This window comes from Equus asinus, chromosome 5 (assembly GCF_041296235.1).
Source record: "Equus asinus isolate D_3611 breed Donkey chromosome 5, EquAss-T2T_v2, whole genome shotgun sequence".
NCBI lineage: Eukaryota > Metazoa > Chordata > Mammalia > Perissodactyla > Equidae > Equus > Equus asinus.
In genome coordinates this window covers 35362569-35385695 of record NC_091794.1, presented here as the reverse complement: position 1 = coordinate 35385695, position 23127 = coordinate 35362569, and the positions used below count along the sequence as shown (strand labels likewise).

Below are 23127 nucleotides of genomic sequence, written 5' to 3'. Positions count from 1 at the left end.
CAGATGCGTTTCAGAATTCAAAAAGTTAAATCTTTATTTTAATTAAAAAACATCCTTCTAGAAATGTTGGGACAGAGCGGAAAACCATTCTGTCACCCAGAAAAGCTGAGTTCCACCTTTCCCTCCTCCCCTCACCCTCGAAAGGCTGCTTCATCTCTTTTCTTACTCCAGTGGCAGCTCCCCTTGCAGTCAGGCAAACTGCCCTCTGGTCTTTCCTCCTTCACCTCTTTCACCTCCTGTGTTCATCTTTTTTTCAGTTCTTCCATGAGCAATTCTCCCTCCTTAACCATGTAACCTTCCAGTTTTTTTACTTTGCTGGTTAGCCTGATTCAGTATAACTTCTGCAAGGAGAGGAAGTGGGAGGCGGGGCAGTTCACCCAGTAAATCTTTATCCTGACACAGGTATTTATGGAGAGAAAGCCAAGAAAGAGGTGCAAGGGGAGCTGTGTTGACCTGCTAACGACTGAGGGACAGTGTAGTAGGACACTGTTGGCCTCCTCATTCTGTGTGGATCTTACCCACTCGGGCAGCAAGAGCCCCGGGGCGAAGGGGCCTGGGACTCCTTCACTCCTCTCCCTTTTCTGTGATGGCGTGTGCTCTCCTGACCAGCCCGTTAGGGCTATCCATTATGAACATTACTTGGTAATTCAATATGAACTCTCTCCTTTTGTCATATTTTACATTGTTTTATTAAAACCCCTTCAGTGGCTCCCCTGTCTTACAGCAGGCCATTCTTAAATCACTTCAGAGGGTCTATGAATACCCTGAAATTATATGGAAAATGTTGTATGTGCATTTCCTTGGGGAGGGCTCCATCGCTCTCATCAGGTTCACCCAGGAGCTCATGACCCTTGGAATATAGTGAGTGACCCCAGGCCTCCAGCATGGGGCCCAGGTTCAACAGCAGAGGATTCTCTACCAACACAGGTCCCCTTGCAGGCCTCAGTGACCCCTCCTCGCCTCCCGCTTTAAGCTCTGGTGAAATGTGTATGCACCTCGTCCCACACCACACCGCTGTCCCTGACTCGTCCTGCTTTCTCTGGAGCCGTATGTTCCTTCTCCTCAGGCCTCACACCTCATGTTGCCTCGTTGACCTTGACCGCTCTTCTCCCTTCTTAGCTCAGGCCACCTCTGCTCAGGAGAATCTCCCCTGAGCTCACCCTGGGCCCCTGCCTTTCCAAGCTCTTGCCCAATTACATTGAAATGATCCATCTACAGGTCTGTCTCTCCCATCGACTTGCCCAACTCCTTCATGGCAGCGACCATTACTAAGGGATAATGTGTCCACGTGGCCTAGCCCAGCACCTGAGATATTACAGCAGGTGCAAAATATGTTGGCAAGGAGGTTTAATTAACATTGAAAAATAAACAAGAATATATCTGTACTGTTTTACTTTTTATAAGAAGATGAATTCATGCATTACTTCTATAATTTAAACTTTTAAATAAATTTAAAATAATTATGCACAATAGTATGGATGTAAGACGTTCCTAAGTAATGATAGGTGTTTTTCTCTGACTAAAAAGCAGTCTTGTGTTCTCTTCGCCTAATGCATACTAGGATTTACCGGAAACTTTGTTCCTCAGGGCCTTCTGAGTTATCTTACTTATTTAGGGCAATGTATCCGAATGCGGGTTTCGCTCATTAACGCTGCCCCTTTGCCTGCTCTTTGTCAAGCCGAGGGCCCTGTGGTGACAGCCCAGTATGACTGCCTTGGCTGCTCGCACCCCATACCGGCTGGGAGCCCGGACTTGGAACCTGTTCTGCAACACGCCATTCAACATTTTAACAACAACACTGCTCACTCCCACCTCTTTGTTCTTAGAGAAGTGAAAAGGGCTCAAAGACAGGTTTGTTCTTTAATTTTCCATTTTGCATGGTATTGTTAAAATTTGTTAGATCTTCATATTCAGGGTTTCATTACCTAAAATAAGCCATTGGCCAAAGGAAAACGTACGATTCCACAACGGTGGTGAGGAGCTCTTCTCTGTTCTCATCTGACCAGCACAGGAACCAAAGTGATTTGGATACTGCCATATGTATAGGGAAAAAGGAGGGCCACTCAGATCCCCTTCCTTTGAGATTTGATTTTTAGTGAATGAGTAGTCAGCAATACATGTTCTTCCTAGAGATGGTGAAATGGAAAAGTCAATCTGGGCTTAATTAAGGTCCTAAGAAAACTATACCATCGCCTAGCTACCATGAGTCAAACTTGGCTCCAAAATATTAAATTGTACCTAAAAAGGTTCGCACAGCTTTCTGGGTACCCTCTAAATTACAGTTTCCATATCATCAGAAAAAGAAGTAAACCTAGTCTTTTCTTTTTTTTTTTCTTGCTAAGGAAGACTCACACTGAGCTAACATCTGCTGCCAATCTCCCTCTCTTTTTGTATGTGAGCCACTGCCAAAGCATGGCCACAGACAGACGAGAGGTGTAGGTCCACACCTGGGAACCAAACCGGGGCTGCTGAAGTGGAGTGTGCCAAATTTAACCACTAGGCTGCCAGGGCTGGCCCAAATCTGGTCTTTTCATTGCTTCAGTTCACAAAACCTTTATTGACAGTTGAGTGGGTTCCTTGTTTTTCAGCCTCTATTTATGAGGGACTCACTTTGGTAGCATTCCCTGCTTTTAATAGACTTTCCAACTTGCCTTCATGCAAGACACACGTTCCACTCAATTATATCCATATCTGGCTATCAGAGTGGGACTAGCCCAGGATAAAGCAGGAGAAATCTTATTGTCTGGCAGTCTGGGAACCTGAGGACCTACCAGTAAAGGCCACTCCAGCTCCAAAGTTTTCTTTATCCATCTACAAGAGCATTGTTAATATTTCACAAGATTCAATAGAACATTTTCTTTTCTGCTGCCTACACAGGAAATATTGCTAGGTCTTACTTAAAGAAATGCAGTAACTCCATCCATACATCGCTTTTCATTTTCAGAGGTGTAGGAGAGTGTGTGTGTCTGTGTTGTGATGAGGGGTGTGAGGGTCATAAAGTGCTCAACATTTATTCAGTAATGACTTTTTCCTACTAATAATAACAGTTTATATTTCTGAACACTTATGATATGCCAAGCAGTATTTTAAGCTCCTTATAACTGTGAATAATGTTTAAACTGCCCTTTAAATATTCAATCCAAAATTGTTTCAGGTGGTGGCTGGATGGAACTATGATATCACTTACTCAATTGTGCAAACTAACTGTTCCAAGGAGAATTTTCTATTCTTAACTCCAGACTGCAAGTCCCTTTTGAATGGTGTAAGTAAGCAAAAATCTAATTATAAAGACCTAGCATTTTGTGTCCAATATTTACAGGTGTGGGAACCCTCAGCTGTGTAGGAAGACTCGGTACTAAAATTTTAGATGACAGGCACCAATTCCCATTCACATTCACGTGGGAACTGTGAAGCTCACGTCACTGGTCAGTGCCTTACCTAACTGGTCAGGGAATCTGCACATCTAGCAATAAGCATTTTCAGATATAACCAGGGACTAGGAATAGCCCGAGACAAAATGATGCCATGGTCAAGTTTGTCTTTTCATGTCTTCACGCTTTCCTGTCTCCTTCTCTTCCCCATGTGCCCCCGAGCTCTATCCAAGACAATTCCTCACTTCAAATTTGTCTCTGCTCTATTTCTCACCTTCCCTCGCGTACCTTATCTTTAATAAACACATCCTGAGTGTCTGTCCCTTAATGACCCTTTCTAGGATGTTATCTTGTTATCTGAACCAAACATATGTTGAAAGAGAGTGTGTCAAGGTGGCAGTAGTTAGTGCACGTTAAGACGGCTAAGGCATGATGACCTTCCCAGGGATGTTCGCATTTTAGCCGAAGACTGTGCTTTAAGCTAGAGATTGCTGCAAGCCCTTTAGTCTAAAAATTCTGCTTCTAAGATTCTATTATATGGGAAGAAAATGAGAAACCGAGACAGCAAGATGTTAATTTCAGCATTATTATTAATAGAAAAACATTGGAAATAGCTTCTATTTTCAACATTAGGGAATAATTAAGTAAATTACAGTACATCCATACAGTACAATATGTGCCGCCATTAAAGTTATGTTTATAGAGCTTTTAGTGACTTAGAAAAAGGGTTATAATATGTTAAGTAAAAAACAACAAAATCAGGATACAAAACTATACATAAGATTCATTCAAACGTACAAAGAAAATGTAAATATAAACAATGATGGGAAACATATGCAAAATTATACAGTTAACTTTCAATTGGAACTATCAGTACTTTTTCTGATTCTTTATATTTTTCGGAACTCTTTCAACTCTTCCCAATGTTTCTAATCAAGTATGTATTTATTTCATAATTGGGGGGAAAAGTAAAAGGGATACTATTAAGGGAGTGAAAAGACAACCAACAGAATGGAAGGAAATATTTGCAAATCATGTATCTGATAATAGTTTAATATGTAAAATATACAAAGAACGCATATACAATGCAACAACAATCAACCCAATTTAAAAATGGGCAAAGGACTTTAATAGATATTTCTCTAAAGAAGACATACAAATGACCAATAAGCACATGAAAAGATACTCAACATCATTAGACATCAGAGGAATGTAAATATAAACCACAATGAGATGCCACTTCACACCTAGAAGATGCCCATAATTTTAAACAATTGGAAAATAGCAAGTATCAGGAGGATGTGGAGAAAGTGGAACTTTCATGCATTGCTAATGGGAATGTAAAATGGTGGAGCCGCTGTGGAAAACAGTTTGGCAATTCCTCAAGAAGTTAAACAAAGAATTACCATATAACCCAGCAAATGCACTCCTAAGTACATACCCAAAAGAATTAAAAACAGGCACTCAGATATTTGTATGCCAATATTCAGTGCAGTATTATTCATAATAGCCAAAAGGTGGAAACAACTCAAACATCCATCAAGAGGTGAATGGATAAACAAATGTAATATATATATTATATATATATAACGATGGAATATTCTTTAGCCACAGAAAGGAATGAGATTGTTCTGACATATAGTACAACATGGATGAACCTTGAAAACATTATGCTAATAAGCCAGACACAAAAGGACAAATATTGTATGATTCCACTTATAGGAAATACCTAACATACAAAAATTTGTAGAGAGGAAACGTAGATTAGAGTTTACCAGGGACTAGGAGGGGGGAGAATGGGGATTTATTGCTTGATGGGTACAGAATTTGTGTCTGGGGTGACGAAAATTATTGGAAATAGATATGGTTGCACAACGCTGTGAATATAATCAATGCCACTGAATTGTACACTTAAAAATGGTGAAAATGGCAAATTCTATGTTATATATATTTGACCATAATAAGAAAATATAGTGAAAAGAGAGAGGAACCCTCTGAAAGCATATTCTCTAGCTACTATTTAGATTTGTCAGTTTGATGCTTTTAAGCATCTATTAACATCTTTTGTTTTTTATGCTTAGTTAACCACTTGAGGTTATAGAGACCTAAACATTATCTGACTTTAATTCTTCTGCGTCCATTAGTAAGGCCTCAATTTAGTTCTCTGTTTGCAACAGAGTTGCAAAGGGCCAGTTGGAGTCACAAAGCCAATCAGATTTTTGGTATAACTTCTCTGAGCCTCCACTTCCTCATTTGTAAAACAGTAAAGAATAATAGCATCTATCTCATAGAGTTGTTATAATAATTAAAGAACATAAAATATAAATGAATATTTTGCCCCTAGTTGGTGAGATTTAAGGCCTTGCTATTCAAAGGAGCAGCAGCAGCAGCGTCAGCAGGGAGCTCGTTAGAAAAGCAGCCTCTCACGCCACCCGTGCCTACTGAATTGGAATCTGCATACTGACCAGATTCCCAGATGATTCATTTGCACATTAATGTTTGAAAAGCACTGGTTTAAGAGGTTTCATAAGTAGTTCTCAGGCCCCGCTGCACATGAGAATCATTTGGCTAGCGTTATGCCAGATCTCTGATTTAATTGGTCTGGGTGGGTCCCCGCAGTTAAAAGGATCTAACAGCTTCCCAGGTGAACCAGATATGCTGATAGAATTGAAAACCTCTGAGCTACTTCCAGCATCCTTCTCCCCATCCAAACTCAAGGTATTATAAGTGTGGCATTCCCTGTATGTTTAAAAAACATGACTTTTACTATATATATGTTCCTTTTTTGGAAATATACATTTATAGAAAGATTTAAGACAGTACAGAAACATGGAAAAAAATAATATTGAACTACATACCCAAAGATATCTTAGTGTATTTCCCTGTTGTCTTTTTCGGGGGGAATATGGACAATTTTTGGTGATTATTTTTTGTCTTTTAATAGTTGTAATTATTTTACATGCTACATTTTCCTCACCTAAGAATTTTCCTATGTTGCTAAAACTCTTGATAAACTTCTTTTTAAATAACTGTGTAATATCCTAGCGAAGATATCATAGATTATTTTTTTAAATTACTTCCCTATTTTTGGACATTTGAGTTGTTTTCATTTTTATTATAATTAATAATTCAAATTTTTGAGGATAAAGCTATTTCTGTATCTGGTATTTTTTCCTCAGAATAAAGTCCCAGCTTTGCACATAGAATAAAATTGTAAAAAGCTCTTAAAACTCTTGATATATACAAGTTAACTGTTTGCCAAGTATACCAATTTACATCCTGTCAGCAATGTATACCCTCAGTAGAATCAGTATTATTTTTTTAAACTTAGCTAATTTCATAGAAAAAAACATTTTTAGTTTTCATTTTCTCAATCAAAATGTTTATACGCATTTATTTATCATATTTTCATCCATTTGTGATAAATTTATGGGTGGAATTTATGAATTGTCTTCCATATCCTTTGCCCATTTCTCTTTGGGATAAAGCTTCATAATTTGGAAAATAGTATTTGTATATTAAAGGTATCAGTGCTTTATCATATTTCCTCAGTTGTTTACTTTATTTAGTTTTTATTATGGTATTTCTGACTTACAAATAGTTTTTCTTTATGGGTGATCAAATCTACCAATATTTTCCTTTAGAATTCCTCCATCATTTGCTCAGCAGTCACCTTATTTTTTTAATTCTAGTTTGTCTGTGGTCAGTACTTTTAAAAGCTTTCAAATCTGTGTAGAATTAATTTTGTTATATTTTGTAGGGTATCCAAATTGATTTTTTTCAAGAGAATAACCAGATATCTCAACATTCTTTCCTTCTACATAAATTTGCAATAATCTTTATCCCATAGTAGTTTCTTAGGAAAAATCTGTTCTCTAGTCTACATTCTTTGTCATGTTAGGAAGCATCCTCATATTTCTGCTCTTTAAAGAGTTTGGTTTTAAATAAGAAATTTGCATTGAATTTAGCAAATGCTTTAGAATATATATTGAAATATCATATTATGTTTTTCTAATTTAATCTATGTTATTTTGACAACTTTCCTAGTAGTAGTCTCTAGATTCCTAAACTAAACTCTTTGTTTAGTGTTAATTATCCTTTAAATATGCATTTGGATTCTATTTCTAGTTTATTTAAGATTTCTACATCTATATTTATAAGTGAAAGTGATTTAACAGTTTTCTAGGTGTGTTTGTATGTGCATTCTATTTTTTCAGCTTTTAGTACCCAGATTATAGTTTTATAGAATGAGTTGGGTAGTTTGCCACTATTTTCTATATTCAGAAAGAGTTTATATAGCATGGAAACATATATATTTCTTTAATTTTTTAAATTATTTATCTATAAAACATTTATGTTGTTTGGAGGTGAAAAGTAGGATAGAAGTTGAGAGTAATGATAGCATTCTCTATTTCTTGTTTGGTCCTTGTTCCATTCAAGTTTTCTTCTTGTTCCTAAGTCAGTGTTGGTTATTTATAGTTTTCCAGAAAAGTATCTATTCTTTGGAGATTTAAATTAGCATATACTCATTCATAATATTCTCTTATATTTTTACACTTCTCTGTATCCTTTGTTTTATTGACTTTTTTTGCATTTGATTTTCTTTCCTTACACCAAGAATGGTCATTTGGATTTATTAATGCAAATACCTTCTGTTTTCTAATTCATCGGCTTTGCTTTTATTTTTATGGTTTTCTCCTTCTTGTCTTCCTTAAGACTATTATTTCTTTTTTTCCTAACTGCTGGAGGTAAACACCCAGAGTTGGAGTTGTTTTGTTTTGTTTGTTTCTTGCCTCTCTTTTCAAATTATGAAATTTATAAAGCCATGAGTGAACTCTGAATGCTGTTCTGGCAACATTATGTGGAATTCTCATTTTTCTTGTTTTGTTTTTTATTTTTTTTCCTGATCCAAGGAAGACCTTTACTATTTAGGCAAGTGTGTTTATATTTCAAGTAGTCGGTTTTTTGTTTGTTTATTTGTTTAAAATTATGTGATTTTTTTTCTTTTTGGTTCTGAAGTCAAAGAACATGGCCAGTATTGTTTTCGACTTGCAAAATTTATTGAGCCTTTCTTGTGATCTAGTGTAAAAGCAATTAAAAATATTTGTATCATACTTATGAAAGTATCATTTTAAATCATGTGTACCATAGGAAAATACCACTTAAATCGTTGTTATATCATTCAAGTCTTCTATGACCTTATTTATTGTTTTTTTAATCTATTTGGTCTGTCTTAGATTTATAGTTGTATGTTAAATTTTCCCACCACAATTATTTTTATTCATTTCTATTCGTATATCTGTTTTCTGCTTTATGTATTTTGATTCCACACTTGTAGACTATATTTTTTATAAAAATAAAATTATCTTTTTTACTGCCTGTATGAGTTTTTTGTTACCTTAAATTTTACTTTGTCCAATATTAATAATACTGTAGCTCCTTTTTGGTTCATATTTGCCTCATATAGCTTTGCTCATCCATTATGTTTAATCTTTCTTTATCATTTTTATTACAAGAGATCATTTTTGAAGATGTAATACATTGATTTTGTTTTTAGCTTAATTTAAAAACCTTTGCCTTTCTAAAAGAAAGTTTTACCCATTCACTTATATGGTTATTATTTCTATCTGAGGTACTCCTGTCACCTTATTTCATGTTTCCGTGTGCTTGTGGAAGTGTCTTTGTTGTTTTTGTTGATGCTAGTACCTAATTGTTTCTTATTCTCTCTTTTGCAATTAGACTATGGCTTTTATTTTTTTCTATGTGATGATTTGTAAAGCCAACACCCTATTTTTTATTTTACTTGTTTACTTTAAAGGTTCTTAAAAATGTGTTTAATTTATGCACTTATACACTTTTTAAAAACCAGGATATTGGTGAATGTACGGATAGAGCGCACGTGGATATTCAGCTAAGAATCGCTTCCCTGACCCAGAGCTGTCACATCATTCCAGGTATGGGATAGTACGTGTGGGTGCTCTAATAGTGCGTGTTGGTCCCAGACAACTGGCTAGGACTTGTCATACAAATTGCGTTTTCGTCCCCATGATATGCCACAGTCTGTATGACCAACAGACCTCCCTGAGAACACTGTACCCTGTCTCTGCTCAGCTGTGCTGCAGTGGGTGCAGCTGAGACTCCTCTGCAAGTGGCCAGAAGGGAATATGGTGACAGAAGGGAAAATTTATGTTCTCTGGGCGAAGCTTCTCTCTGGGTATGATCTCAGCTTGTCTTCCTTGTGCACAAGATGTCCCTACGTCAGATGTTGTAAATTGGGGTAGCTGTATCTCTTTTTATACACTCAGAGCTTAATCCTTCAATTAAAGATTTTTTTCCTACATGGGGCAAATGGGAGATAGTGTGAGTTTAGAGTCAAGTCAGGATTTCTTATACCAAGAGTTGGCTTTTCTCATACTTGGAAGATAGTTGTATACTCTCCACAATGAGAAGCGTTACACAAGCTGCCTGCACACCAGATTCATAGGACTTAAAATTTTCCCACTGGAGAGTGATTCCTTTATGTTAAGCACTGCTTTTTACGGTTTCCATCAAAAATGCAAAAACTTGGGAACTAAGTGCAGCATATTGATTGAGTCACTAACTAACACCTTCTGATTGAATGTTTCCCTAAACGCACTTGGCTCTGAGGAGAGGAAAAGAGGAGAGACAATAAGGTGCAGGTCAGACAGACAACCTCCACCCACCCACTACTTGGCCTTTGGGTGCCACGTGGCCCTCTATAAATGGATGCTGGATCATGTGTGGGAGAGGTACCAGGCTAGACTGCTGCTTCAATGCACACACTGACTTAAAACCTGATTCTTTCAGCGGAGGATTTTGTACAACCACCTCCCAAGATTTGCCCTGGCTGCCCCATAGATATACCTGTCAACAGCCCAGAGCTGGAGGAGCCTCTGAATCATTCCATTGCAAAGCTTAATGCAGAGAATAATGGAACTTTCTATTTCAAGATCGACACTGTGAAAAAAGCAACAGTACAGGTCTGTAAATTACGCTACAAAAATAGTGATATTATAGGCCACATGTAAATTGCTTACCAGTTTTGCCACTGATCTTGGCCCTGGATTGGGAAACACTATACCTGGTGAACAGGACTTGGGAGATTTGAATTTCAAGTCCCAACCTTGCTGTGTGCTTGGCATGAGATCATGGACAAGTCAGCGTCTAATTAAAATGTCAATATTCTCCCCTGAAAGCCCTTAGGGTAGAAACATATAATTTATGACACTATTAATTAAGCTTCTACTTTATGCTAACTAATTTTCCAGGTAGTGGCTGGACGTAGATTTTCTATTGAGTTCACAGCCACGGAAACCACATGTTCCAAGGAAAATAATGAAGAGTTGACCAACAGTTGTGAGACCAAACAATTTGGAGTGAGTAATAACACAACTATCTACCACTCCCTGGAAACCTATTTGATGTTTTATACTTGTTTAAGTTTCTCATGAATAATACTTTTCTCTCTTTTGGCTTCTGTTTTCATGGATAGCAAATTCTAAACTGTAATGCTGATGTTTATTTGATACCTTGGGAGAAAAAAATTTACCCTACTGTCAACTGTCAACCACGAAGAGAGGTATGATTCTCATTACAGTCAGTTTGAGTCAATTTTGCTCATTCTGAAAAGTTGTATTTTGGGGTTGAAAGTGAACCATTATTTAAATGAATTGGGAGACTATGTTTTCTAAAATGGGAGAACTCTCACATTTCTGTGCTGATCTTTCTTTTTTATGGCTAGGAAGGAGAGCAGCGGTCCTCTTACTAACCTCACACATTGTCAGTGTCCCGTGGTCCAATAGGCTCTCTCTTAGGGAGGTATAGTGCCTCCTGTGGAGAGCTGACACCAGCGATGCATCTTCAAGGTGTGCGTGAGGTGAGGCACAGCCCTCCACTCCTCTCTGCCTACATCCAAGGAACTTGGGAGAAATGCAGATCTCAGACCCTACTCCACATCTACTGAATCAAAATCTGCATTTAACACGATCTCCAGGAGATTCATACCCATGTTCAAGTTTGAGAAGCATTAGTTTGCATTATCTTTTTTCATTCTTAAAAGAACCCTGGGAAGTAAGTAATACTTTCCCCATTGTCTAGGATGAGACACTAAAAATTACAAAGATGCTGAGGTCCCGGAGTAAATATTAACATTATCAAGTGCTTCCTCTGTCCCCGGCACTGTACTGAAGACTTCACATATATTTTCCTCCTGACAACTCTATGAGGCAGGTGCTGCTATTATTCCTATTTACAAATGAGAAAAATGAAGCTAGTGGCACTTGGATTCAAGTCTAGGTCAAATCAGAGCCCAATCTGTTCACGATGATGCTGATAACCAGTAGGGTCTGGCTTGTTTGACTCCAAAGATCATGCTCTCTGCACCACTGAACACTGCTCCCAACCATCACGTTCTCACCAGTAGTGAAAGTGTAAGTAGATATAATCCACAATTCCATACCTTCAACGCAAGATGCCTCTTCTCACTTTTTTCTGATTTAGGTTTTTGTCATGTGGTGGTATGTATATAGTCTAAAATAAACATTATACAAAGGCTGTGTTTCACGCTTATGAACAAGTCCTAATGAGTTTCAGCCCAACAAAATGATTGTAGATTTATCCTCCCTATACATTTACTTCATAAAGCCACTTAGGGCCTTTTAGGATAAAAGCAATAATTGACCTAATAGAATTAGTATCAATTAATAAATAATGTGCCATGGCTTTACATAATCATAGGCTTAGGAGGTACCCTAGAGATTATGTAGTTCAACCACGCAATTTTTCTAGATGAAGAAAAAAAGCTCTCCAGCTTAGATTATTACTAAGAACAATAATTAATATTCACAAATTATAAAGTTAATCAAAACAAGAAAAAACATTATTCATTTTCGTCCTTTCTGGAATATTAATGTAGTATTTAAAATCTGGCTAAGACTTGTCCCATTATAAACCGAGATAGCATTGCTAGGTCTCAGTTCCTTCTTTCTTCATTGATAGTGTGGTTTTCACAGTAATACATTCATCTTAATATTTCCCATTTAGATCTCAATGCTGAAAAGGCCTCCAGGTTTTTCACCTTTCCGAACAGCACAAGTAATGGAAACAGAAAAAGGAACAACTGTAAGTCTACCCAACACTTCCGTGGCACCCATACAAGATGAAGAGCGGGATTCGGGAAAAGAACAAGGACCCAGTCGTGGGCGTGGCTGGGGCCATAAAAAGCAAATAAAACATGGCCTTGGCCATGGTTATATACATGAGCATGACCAAGGCCATGAGCACCAAAGGGGACGTGGCCTTGGCCGTGGACATCAAAAGCAACATGACCTTGGCCACGGGCATCAACAGAAACTTGACTATGATCTCAAACACCATGGTAAACATGGCGTTGGCCATGGACATCAAAAGGGACATGGCCTAGCCCATGGACATAAACATGCGCGTGGTCATGGCCATGGAAAACATAAAAATAAAACAAAAAACAATGTAAAGCACAATGGTGGGAAAACAGAGCATTTGGCAAGTTCTTCTGAAGATAGTACTACCTCTTCTGCACAGACACAAGAGAAGACAGAAGGGCCAACACCCCTCCCTTCCCTAGCCCAGCCAGGGGTAGCAGTTACCTTTCCGGACTTTCAGGACTTAGATCTCCTTGCTCCTCTGACGCCTCATACACTACCAGCTCCTACAGAGAGTGATGATGATTGGATCCCTGACATCCAGATAGAGCCAAATAGCCTTTCATTTAACCTCATATCTGATTTTCCAGAAACAACATCCCCAAAATGTCCTGGACGCCCCTGGAAGCCAGTTGATAGAATGAATCCAACTGTGGAAGTGAAAGAATTTGATGATTTCAGTCTCTCTGATGCTCTTTCTTAATTTATGCAGCCATAGGTTTTTCTTTAACACTTCATCATCTCTTCTCCACACTGTCCAAATATCCTGCTATGATGCACCAAAAAGCATGAAGCTTCAGAGCAGCCTGGAGAGAAGTGGTCAGACTCCCAGTGGGGACACGATCAATCTCCACAGACAAATTAAAACTGTGTGCAGAATTCTAAATCCTTTATGAGTCTTCCTCACAAATTTTCTTAACTATCACAGAAAATAGACAAACCAGTGTGTCTTATGGCCTACTGCAATTTGCTTTTCTAGTAATGAATGTGTACCTTAATAACGTACGTCATCGATTTTCATACAAAGATTCTTGACAATGTGAATAAACTATGGCACCTGGTCCCGGACCACGTGTGAAAATAAGGGAAATTAAGAGACTGAATGCTGAAATTCTTAACAGGGGGAAAAAATAATAAAACCTCTAGAGGTTAAAGAGAGACCATAAGAAAGAAAGACACATTGGCCAAAGGGAGGAGAGGAAGAAGTCAATTAACTTTCTGTTTCCAAAAGGGGTTAGTTACATCAAATAGTTACTCCCATTTGACAACGCTATTCTGATAATTCTCTTTCTGGGTGAGTGTTTCTTGTAAATCAATAATTTCTGTTTACTCATTAACCGCTCTTTGCAACAAGGCTTTCAAACAGGAGTTTTCTGTTTGTTTATTTGTTGCTGAGGCTAGATTGAGTAATCCTTAGTTTTCAGCAGCCCTGAGTTTAACGATAATGATGCAAAGCAGAGGAAGTAATATAAAGGCAGGCTTGTGAAGGACACCTTTTTTTTAATCGACAAGGGAATATCACAAGATATGATACAAATTTTGTTCAGAAATTTTATAAAGAGATTCCTCTCTAGTCTCACTTTATAACCACGTCATCTTTTAGCTACGACATTGAAGAACATTGATTTTTGCAAAAGAGAATAAGATGACTATCTTTAATTGCCTTAAAATGTGAGGGAGGCATACATTTTAACCCTGGCTGTGCTTTGCCTAGCGAAACAGATAGGGCTTTGGACGGCCACACTATCCTGTGGATGCACGTGTCACTGCTCTTTCAATTTTTCCAATGCTTTTAAGCCTCTGAGTTTTTATTTCACTTCAAGTATTATATGTACTTTTCAATAAATAATCAATGATGTCAGGAAAAAGTCTCATGTTGTCAACTGGTGACTTCACTTGTGTTTTATTGAATGATCACATCAGATTAACAGAGTTTTACTATACTTACAGAAGCACCTAAGGCCCTGCGAGTATGTGGGCCGACCTCGAGAGGCAGGGGCAGAGCCAGCATCTGAGAGTGAGGTCTCTTGACCAGTGAGCAGAATCTCCACACCTGGCACAATAGCCCCAACACCCTCTGTCAGCAACCCCATGTGGAAGGACAAGAAGATGGGATAGAACTTAAATAGAGAAGAACGCCATTTTATCACTCTGTTGCTGGGTGAAATAAAGTTCTGTCTTCATGTTCTCACTCCTGGTTAATCCACAGCCGTCTCCTTTTAGGCACTCCCACCCTGCAGCAGAGTCTAGCTGATGAGAGAGCCAGTGCAGTGGCTCTACCACCCATGTTCATAGCCCAACTCTGGAGCACTCTTGCTCACCAAGGCAGGAATCCCTTCGGTGGGGCTTCTCTACCACTGAGACCTTGTCACGGGTACCAAATCAAGGGTCAGTGGGTCGTGTTTCCACCAGCAATCTAAGGATTCTCTCTCCCTTCCCTCCTTCCTCCTTCTCCTGATTCCCAGCCCAAAGCCAAGAGTAATTTGTCTTGTTTTATATGATCAAGATAATTACCAAAAAGGAAATAAAAAAATCTTTGTTAATATGAGGTCTACCAACTTCTCATTATCTGAAAATATCTAACCTCAAAAAGGTTTAAATAAAATTTAAAATTATCTTTCTGATCAGGGTAAAGGAGAAAATAGAAAGCCGGTAGAATAAAGAGTGATCGAGATTTTAAATTTCCTGTAATGAAACACATTTATTGAATGTCTATTATAGCCATTTACCATGCTAGACAATTTCCTTTTGGTGGGTAACTTAATCCTCACAACCACTCTGATGTCCCTGTGGTCACCTTTTATGATGAGGAAACTGTAGCTCACAGTGCCCTGCCCAGGGTCACTCAGTTAATATGTGACAGAGCTGGTGTTCAAACTCAAACCTTTTGAACTCCATTACGCCATATGATCATGAGGCTTTATTATCAATGTTGTCCTTAGGAAAAAAACACACCAACATAATTTCTGATTCTGAGATGATCCTTTCAAAACAAAACCCTTATGAAAGATCTCATTGTGGCTGGTGCTGTTCTGAACACTGCTCAGGGTAAAGGATAACTGAGTCAAGCAGCAAGCACTGACTGTTTACCATATGCCTAGCGCTAGGTCCTGAGAAGAAGAGAAATAAATTTCAAAAGACGTAAATCCTTTCTCTCAAGAGCTTACAATCACATTGGGAAGCAAGACTAAAGCATATGGAACAGACATTTAATCCAGGCCATGATCATTTGTGGAGGAGTGAACAGACCTGACTAATGCGACAGGAAGATGTTGAAGAGGTAGAGAGACCAACTTGGAAAGATAAAATGAAGCCCAACTGGGCATTTAGATTCAAGTAGGCAGTCGAGTGCCTTTTACATTTCTTGAGCTAAGATGTGCTAAAAGAGTGGTTAAGACCCATTATTCTGAAGGTTCTGGGTAGCACTGATTAGAGAGATGAGACTGGACTCAAGGCAGTATTCCAGGTATCTGCAGGTCATCCCATTTAACAGAAGAATGACTGCTCCAGACTGGCCTACAAAGCCTACAGTTCTCACTCTCAACAGCATGAAGTACTCCCATTTCAGTCCTTTGTAAGATAAAATAATCATGAGTTTCCTGTGACCCAGAACCTACCTTTCACTGTTTTTAAATATCAGCACCCTCCTCCCACTCCGGAGCCAAAGGCACACCCATGTTTATGACTTTGGCTCTGGAACGTCATCCATTTACACTTCTCTTCAGTGCACGAATTTCCTCTTATCAAGTCCAACCCACACTCCTCATATTGTCTAGGCCTAACACCTCAAGCAAGATGTTCTTATTGATTTTTTACCCCATCTTCCATTTCCTGCTTCTAAGCTTGGTTTCAAAGGACTTAATGTTTGTTAGACTCATCTCAATCTGTCCTGCACTGCTGCTCCACTCCCTCTGCTGGTGCTCTGTGTCCTTACCTTGTGGGAGAGGCCAGACGTCCCTAGGGCTCCTATGACAAGACTTCAGAGGATCCAGTAGATACGACACCAACCCACTCTTCTGGAAGTCCCAATGTCTCTCTCTATAATAAATGAGATGGTCAGAAAGCAAAATATTATCTCAACAACTTGCAAAAATGCTTTTGTTAAATTATTTACCTTCAGTCTTTATTTTACAAGACTCTCCATTTGAACACCATTCTGTCTTTTGCAAAACTTTAATTGGAGGTACTGCTCAGTATATCAACATTGGAAGCAGTATAGTGAGGTGGTTAAGAATCAGGGTTTCCGCAGTTAGACAGCCTGAGTTCAAAAGCTGGCAATTTATTTAACTTCTGAAGACAACAGTTTCCTCATCTGGAATATTAGGTTAATAATATACTCACATCATAGGTGTGTTGAGATTTAAAAGAGGTAATTCCTTTAATTGGCATAATGCTTAGCACATGACAAGCAATCAATAAAGGGGAGCTATTTCTTTTTAAAGATTGGCACCTGAGCTAACAACTGTTGCCAATCTTCTTTCCCACCCCTCAGCCTCCCCTGTACATAGTTGTATATTTTCAGTTGTGGGTTCTCCTAGCTGTGGCATGTGGGACGCTGCCTCAATGTGGCATGATGAGTGGTGCCATGTCCACGCCCAGGATCCAAACCAGTGAAACCCTGGGTCGCCAAAGGCGGAGCACACGAACTTAACCACTCGGCCACGGGGCTGGCCCAAAGGGGAGCTATAATTGCATTATTAGAACATACAGAATATATTACTAAATTATGTAAACAGGGGAGTGTCATTAGGTACTCTGGACTAAGCTCTTGGGACACTGCAATTATAGGACTCCTTATATCAAAAAGAACAGAAAGGAAAGAAATTATTCTCCGAAAGTAATCTTAACTTCTATTTCTACTTCCGAACTAGAAACTTGAATCCAGCAAAAGACTTTTGTCGTAACAGCTTCCCGGTCCTTCGCCTTCTCTCTATGGCATTTGGAGACGGTACCATATTGAGCATGTGGAAATAACGCTATTCTGGCATGGCTATTAAAAATGGATGAAATAGTAGCTCTTGGAAAAAACATAAGACCCAGCTTTGCAGGTAAGTAATATTTACCAGCTGGGTGATTTAGTACTTTGTCAACTTGGCTAAACAGGAATTATGTTTCCAAGAAGCCCCTTTCTTGTATGGTTCTGGGTTAGCGTTGTTCAAAGGAGAAATCTGGGTGTGATTGACAAGATGGAATGAAGCAGGGCCATTACTCTCTGAAAGCCATGGGGCGAGATATAGTGAGCAATGCCATAGAGGTACTGAAGGGGTCCAGCCTGTCCTTGTCCTCCCTATTTCACACGTGGCTCTCTTCCCACAGCTGGCCATGTTGACCTACTGCCACACTAGGCCCAACAGGACAACAGCTGCAGCATATTTCTTCACTAACTTTACCTCTGGCAACTGCATCTGCTTGTCCAGATTTCCCTAAAAGCTCTGCCTTCTCCACCAGCACCAATGCCTGAGGAGGTCAGATCAGTGACTTTTCTGATTCCCCAGCTCCTTTTCCCTGGATCTTACCTCCTAGCTCCTCCCAAAATGGTGTAAAGTCTAATTCCTGAAATAAATCCTTTATCCTATAACACTCACAGTGGCTCTGCTTCCCTCGTCAAATCTTGACTGACACACCAGCCTTTTTTCCCCTCTCATTTTACATTAGGGGAACACATTCCATTGGTTTCCAGTGCAGAACCAGGCCCAGCAATGCAACTGCATTGGAGCGTCTCCTAAGAAAATGAGTAAAGGCTGCTCCTGCCCTAAGGAGATCAGTCTGGTGGGGGACACAGACATAGAAAAATATATGTAAATCAGCATAAAGATGACAATGGTGGGTAGAGGTATACATAAGTTGCAGTGAGAGCAGGAAGGAAGAGTTAAGTCTGAGAGGCTGTAAGCAAGCTGAGAGGGCACACAGCATCATGTTCCCAGGCTGAGACACAGAGCTTTAACAGGAAGTTAGCACTCAGTGAACATTTCTTGAATTGAACTGAACTAAACCGAATTTATATGGCATAGCATTAAGCCCTAGGAATCTGGCATTGAGCAAGACAAACACTTAGCTTACAATCTAGTGCAGTGGTTCACAAATATTAGCATGTATCAGAATCTCCTGGAAGGCTTGTTAAAACCCAGATTGCTGGGCCCCTTTCCAGAGTTTCTCATTCAGTAGGTGTGTGGTGGGGGCCCTGGAATTTGAGTTTCTAACAGCTCCCCAGGAGATGCTGGTGCTCCTAGACCAGGGGCCACACCCTCAGAACTGCTGGTGTAACAGTTCTCAGCCTGGCCATACATTAGAAGCTGGACAGCCTTTAAAACCTACCTTGCTAGGAGCATCTAGCCTACTAAACCATGTTTTAAAAGCTCTGCAGGTGATTTTAACATGCAGGTCAGGATTGAAACGACTAGTGTGACCAATAGTAGTAATTGATGCAGGGTCGGTGAGCCGAGGAGTCGAAAGATTTCTTAGACTCTTAAGATCTGGCAGTAGTGCTCTTTTATTTAGAGAATAGTATAGAATAGCATGGGGACAGGACCCATGGGCAGGCAGAGCTCCTGCTGCTGCCGCTTCTGCTGCCCCCGCTGGCATGGGGACAGAGCCCATGGGCAGGCAGAGCCGCTGCTGCTGCCCCCGCTGGCATGGGGACAGGACCCATGGGCAGGCAGAGCTGGTGCGTGGGGACAGGACCCACGGGCAGTCAGAGCTCCTGCTGCTGCCCCGAGTTGAGGGTTAGGGCTAAATTTAAGGCATGGGTATGTGAGTCATCTCTTTACAAGACAAAGGAAAAAAAGTTAAAATGGTACCAGTGCCGGTAGGGTCCGGCCATTCGGCGGTCCCACAACTTTTAGATAAGAATCAAACCGGATTGAGTAAATGGCAGAAGTCACCGCTCAAATATTATCTTCAACTAAAGACAAAGGAGGATTTTGGGGTGGGGGGTCAGTTACATGAGGTTGCCAGACAGTAAATGACTTAAGTTCTTGCCTTCCCCATTAAGAGTTTCCAGAGATAAGGCCATCCTCCCTTCCTCCTGGCGCAGAGAGGGAGGCATGGAGATTTCCTTCACAAATGCAATTGTCTCTGATCAAAGGGCAAGCAAATTCCACTCCTCGGAGCCTGATTCTCATCTGCAGTTTTAAAAGTAACCAGCCTAAAAATCCTCATCATAAGCCATTTTAAAATTAAGCAGCCTAAAAATCCTCATCAGTAATTACCATCTATTACTTGCCTGCTATGTGCCAGACACCATCAGAAGACCCCATGCATGTTATGATATCTGTGAACCCCATTTTACAGATAAGAAAACTAAGGCTTAGACAGGTGTGATAAGCTGACCAAGATCACACAGCAAGTGTTAGTAGGAGAGGCAGGATTCACTGACCACAGAATCCACAGTCATCACCACCAATGGCACCCATGTGCCACATGGGGCTCACAGAAACAGTCCACCTGATTTGAATATGGAATGATGAGTAGAAGTTCTCCAGGCAGACAGAGAGAAACGCATTTTAGGCAGAAGCACTGAGCTCCACCTCTCTGGCGGTGCTGAAGGAGAGGCAAGAAGTCAGAGGTATTGTGGGAAGGATTTCTGAGCTGGGTAGGAGGGCAGAACGAGATGACAGCATGGCCCGCCCTCCTCCAACAGTCTGGAACTCTACAATGAGACAATTTAGAACCTGATGGACCAAGAGGAGAAGGAGAAAGATATGGGCCATGACATTTGCTCAGATTTGCCCTGAAAGAATAACAAGCAGATGCCTTTTTCTGCATTTAGTCTCTCTGTTTTGAACATCTTCTACAGCTTGGTTCTGAAGTCTTACCCACCACAAAACAACTTTATGCTAATTACATGTGCTATATAAACATTAATAAATAAAAGCCAGAACATAGGACAGGAAAATCTAGGACTAAGATTGAGGCTATTCATATTTAAATATTTATTTGAATGTTGAAATTCACTATTAATTTTTCTCTAAGGTCCCTGACATATGTGTTCATTCTTTTTATATACTATTTTATAATATATGTTAATGTTTATTGGAATAAATTCAGAAAATACAGAATAATGTGGAGCAGAAAAAAACTAATCTCATCAGCCAAAAGAAACTACTGTTGAGATTTTGGTTATAACTTTCCAGAAATGTTTTCTCCAAATGCCTGTAGGTATGTGTATTCCAAAAAGGGAATCATGCTGTAAATATGGCAGTATTTTTTTTATGTCATTAGATTTGATTCCCATAAATCTTTCAGAATTATAATAAATATATGAATACCTTTTAATAATGATACATTGCTCAAAGACTAGAGTGGGTAAGAAAATTCAGTAGGTAGGGCATTTGTTGCTGCTGTTATTGTATTGCCCTGTGGCTGATATTATGAAAGGTGGATCCATAAAATAGGTGGAGACCCATCTATGAGTAGCTGACTCAGAAGGAGTCAACAGTCTTTACCTTCTGAATAAGTGTTTCCACACTTGTGAGAAGTCATTCAGCTTAAATCTTATTCAGATGAGTGAGGATTCTTTGTGAGATTCCAGCCCTGTAAGAAGCAAGTTTTCCCTCACCACTAATAAAATAAGAAATGGACCACAACGTGCCTAACTCCTTTCCAAGCCCATCTTCCCTCCTTTACAGGGAACTGCTGCCCCCCAGAGGATAAATGCAGAGGTGAACTCGGGGCCGCTGGGAAAAAGTACCTTCTCTTCTTCAATGAATACATTCCCATCCTTTCTTTCCTTTGTTCTTACAGGGCTGCGATGTAATTTCAGTCTGCCTAAGAGTTTACTAATTCCTTTTGTCATCTGGCTCTGACTTTTTTTTCCCTATGTGAAAGTTCATATGTCCCCAGGAGGAAGTAGGACCCCAAAAGGGACTGTAGCCTTTCTGATGCCTTTGGCAGTAAAAGCTTTCTGTTCCTGGGAGACTGTGTGGATATGCCACAGACACTAGAGGACGGGAGTCTCCCGTGGTAGAAGCCTTTGAATTATATAGGGTCACTCACCCAGGGAGGAAATTAGAAAATAAAGTCCAGGAAAATATCTCCAATTCAACAGGGCTCCTATAAGTGGTTTCAGAAGACCACTAAGACTTTATATGAAGCTAAGAGAAAGGATCATAAAGATCCGCAAGAAAAGCGAGACAGTAACCTGAAAAAAACTTTCAGGGCTGGGAGGAAAGGTGGACGCCCTGTTGTCACTCTATCTCTGGGTAAAATTACAGTGAAATTACACCTTGGCTGATAGAAATGCAGCAAGTGGGTTAAAATTAGTCTTCAGAGGATTGAAACATAAAAGGTTTTTCTTCTAGAAAAAGGTGACTTCCAAGCAGAAAAGCTGAAGCTTAGATGAGAGTTAAAACTATATCCGAACAAAATAAAATTTAAAACATATAAATTATGATAGAAAGATAACTAAATTATTAATAAAAATTTAAAGAGTACATCTATTGTTTTCTAATATAAACATTCTCAAAAATGTTTTTAGAAGAGAAAAAGGGAAATTTCACTTTCATTGAAAGACCTGATGTCCCTCTTAGTTATAAAATAAAAAATAGACCAATTGACGTCAAGCCAATAATTAGTAGTTGTAAAAGGGGAAAGAAAAGATAAAGAAATGCAGGAGACCCCTTTCATCTGTAAAATGGTTAATTATAAAGACACAGCTTCCAATGGAAAAGACTTTAAGAAATCCTTTTAAGCAAGATTTATAGGGCTTCCATATTAGTTTTAAAATAGATGAATAAAAAGTAAAATATAAGCCAAGTTTATGTAATACTACTCAAGTACTTTGAAAAATTATTTTGTATATTCTGGATGTGAAAGATAGGCATATATCTTCTCCTGGTTTTGCCATGTGAGAAATAAAAATGCAAACATAGCGTTTTATCTCATGTGAGAACTTTAGCATTTTATAAAATGGTAAATTAAATGAAAGGTTCAAAATTTCAAACACTTGCCTTATGAATTATTATTACTTACACTAATATTTTAAGATATATAAACATAAATATGGGCATACAACTAGACTGAGGTTTTATTTGAATGACTGGTGTCATTAGAAACTGGTCTTGAAAACCTCAGACAATATTGTAATTTATGAGAAGCTGTAGAGTTCTTCCACTTACCCTTTATGTGTAAACTTGTAAGATGTGATCTCTCTCCGATAAAAGATTAAAAACAGTATTATATTGAAATTTGCTGCCAACTTAATATTTTTTTCTAAAGTCCCAAATTGTCTTTGGGAACTTGGACTAAGAGATTATTGATACTTAGTTAATAATCAGTATTTGCCTGGGGATTTTTAAAAATATTAAAATTCAGAGTGACAAGGTCTATGGAGAATCCAAGATTTTGCTCTAATTTCAAGCTAACAAGTTAGCCTTCCATGGTTTCATGGATGCTGGCAGAAGACACAAGATCCCTGGGTCAGAGACAATATTACTCACAGCAATCCCAGCGTGTCACCAGTTCTCCAAGTCCCAGTTCCCACAGGGTGACACGAAGAGGGTCAGGTGGCATCTGCATTACACACACAGTGGATTGCATTACAGGAGAGGAACCCTGAG

At 39.1% G+C, this 23127-nt stretch overlaps 1 protein-coding gene and 1 long non-coding RNA gene across 8 annotated transcripts in view; one reads left to right on the top strand and one right to left on the bottom strand.

Annotated features, from left to right (window-relative positions):
- The window catches only part of KNG1 (kininogen 1), a 20625-nt gene extending 5863 nt beyond the window's left edge, over nucleotides 1–14762 (top strand). The window contains exons 4-11 of one of the 4 annotated variants that reach the window (XM_014843349.3): nucleotides 1679–1851; nucleotides 3155–3262; nucleotides 9241–9325; nucleotides 10200–10372; nucleotides 10661–10768; nucleotides 10885–10971; nucleotides 12435–12512; nucleotides 14522–14762. In XM_014843349.3, the coding sequence (XP_014698835.3) occupies nucleotides 1679–1851; nucleotides 3155–3262; nucleotides 9241–9325; nucleotides 10200–10372; nucleotides 10661–10768; nucleotides 10885–10971; nucleotides 12435–12512; nucleotides 14522–14602 (893 nt within the window). In that variant the 3' untranslated portion in view covers nucleotides 14603–14762. Of the gene's footprint in view, nucleotides 1–1678; nucleotides 1852–3154; nucleotides 3263–9240; nucleotides 9326–10199; nucleotides 10373–10660; nucleotides 10769–10884; nucleotides 10972–12434; nucleotides 14440–14521 lie in introns of those variants that run through there. The other 3 variants (XM_044771261.2, XM_014843348.3, XM_070509260.1) reach the window with 3 other exon arrangements.
- LOC123286011 (uncharacterized) overlaps nucleotides 1–23127 on the bottom strand; it is a 27821-nt gene extending 4694 nt beyond the window's left edge. For all 4 annotated transcript variants that reach the window (XR_011503249.1, XR_011503248.1, XR_011503247.1 and 1 more), the window contains exons 1-3: nucleotides 23008–23127; nucleotides 16506–16609; nucleotides 1926–2126 (exon numbers count right to left, since the gene is read on the bottom strand). This is a non-coding gene — a long non-coding RNA (uncharacterized lncRNA). The remainder of the gene's footprint in view (nucleotides 1–1925; nucleotides 2127–16505; nucleotides 16610–23007) is intronic.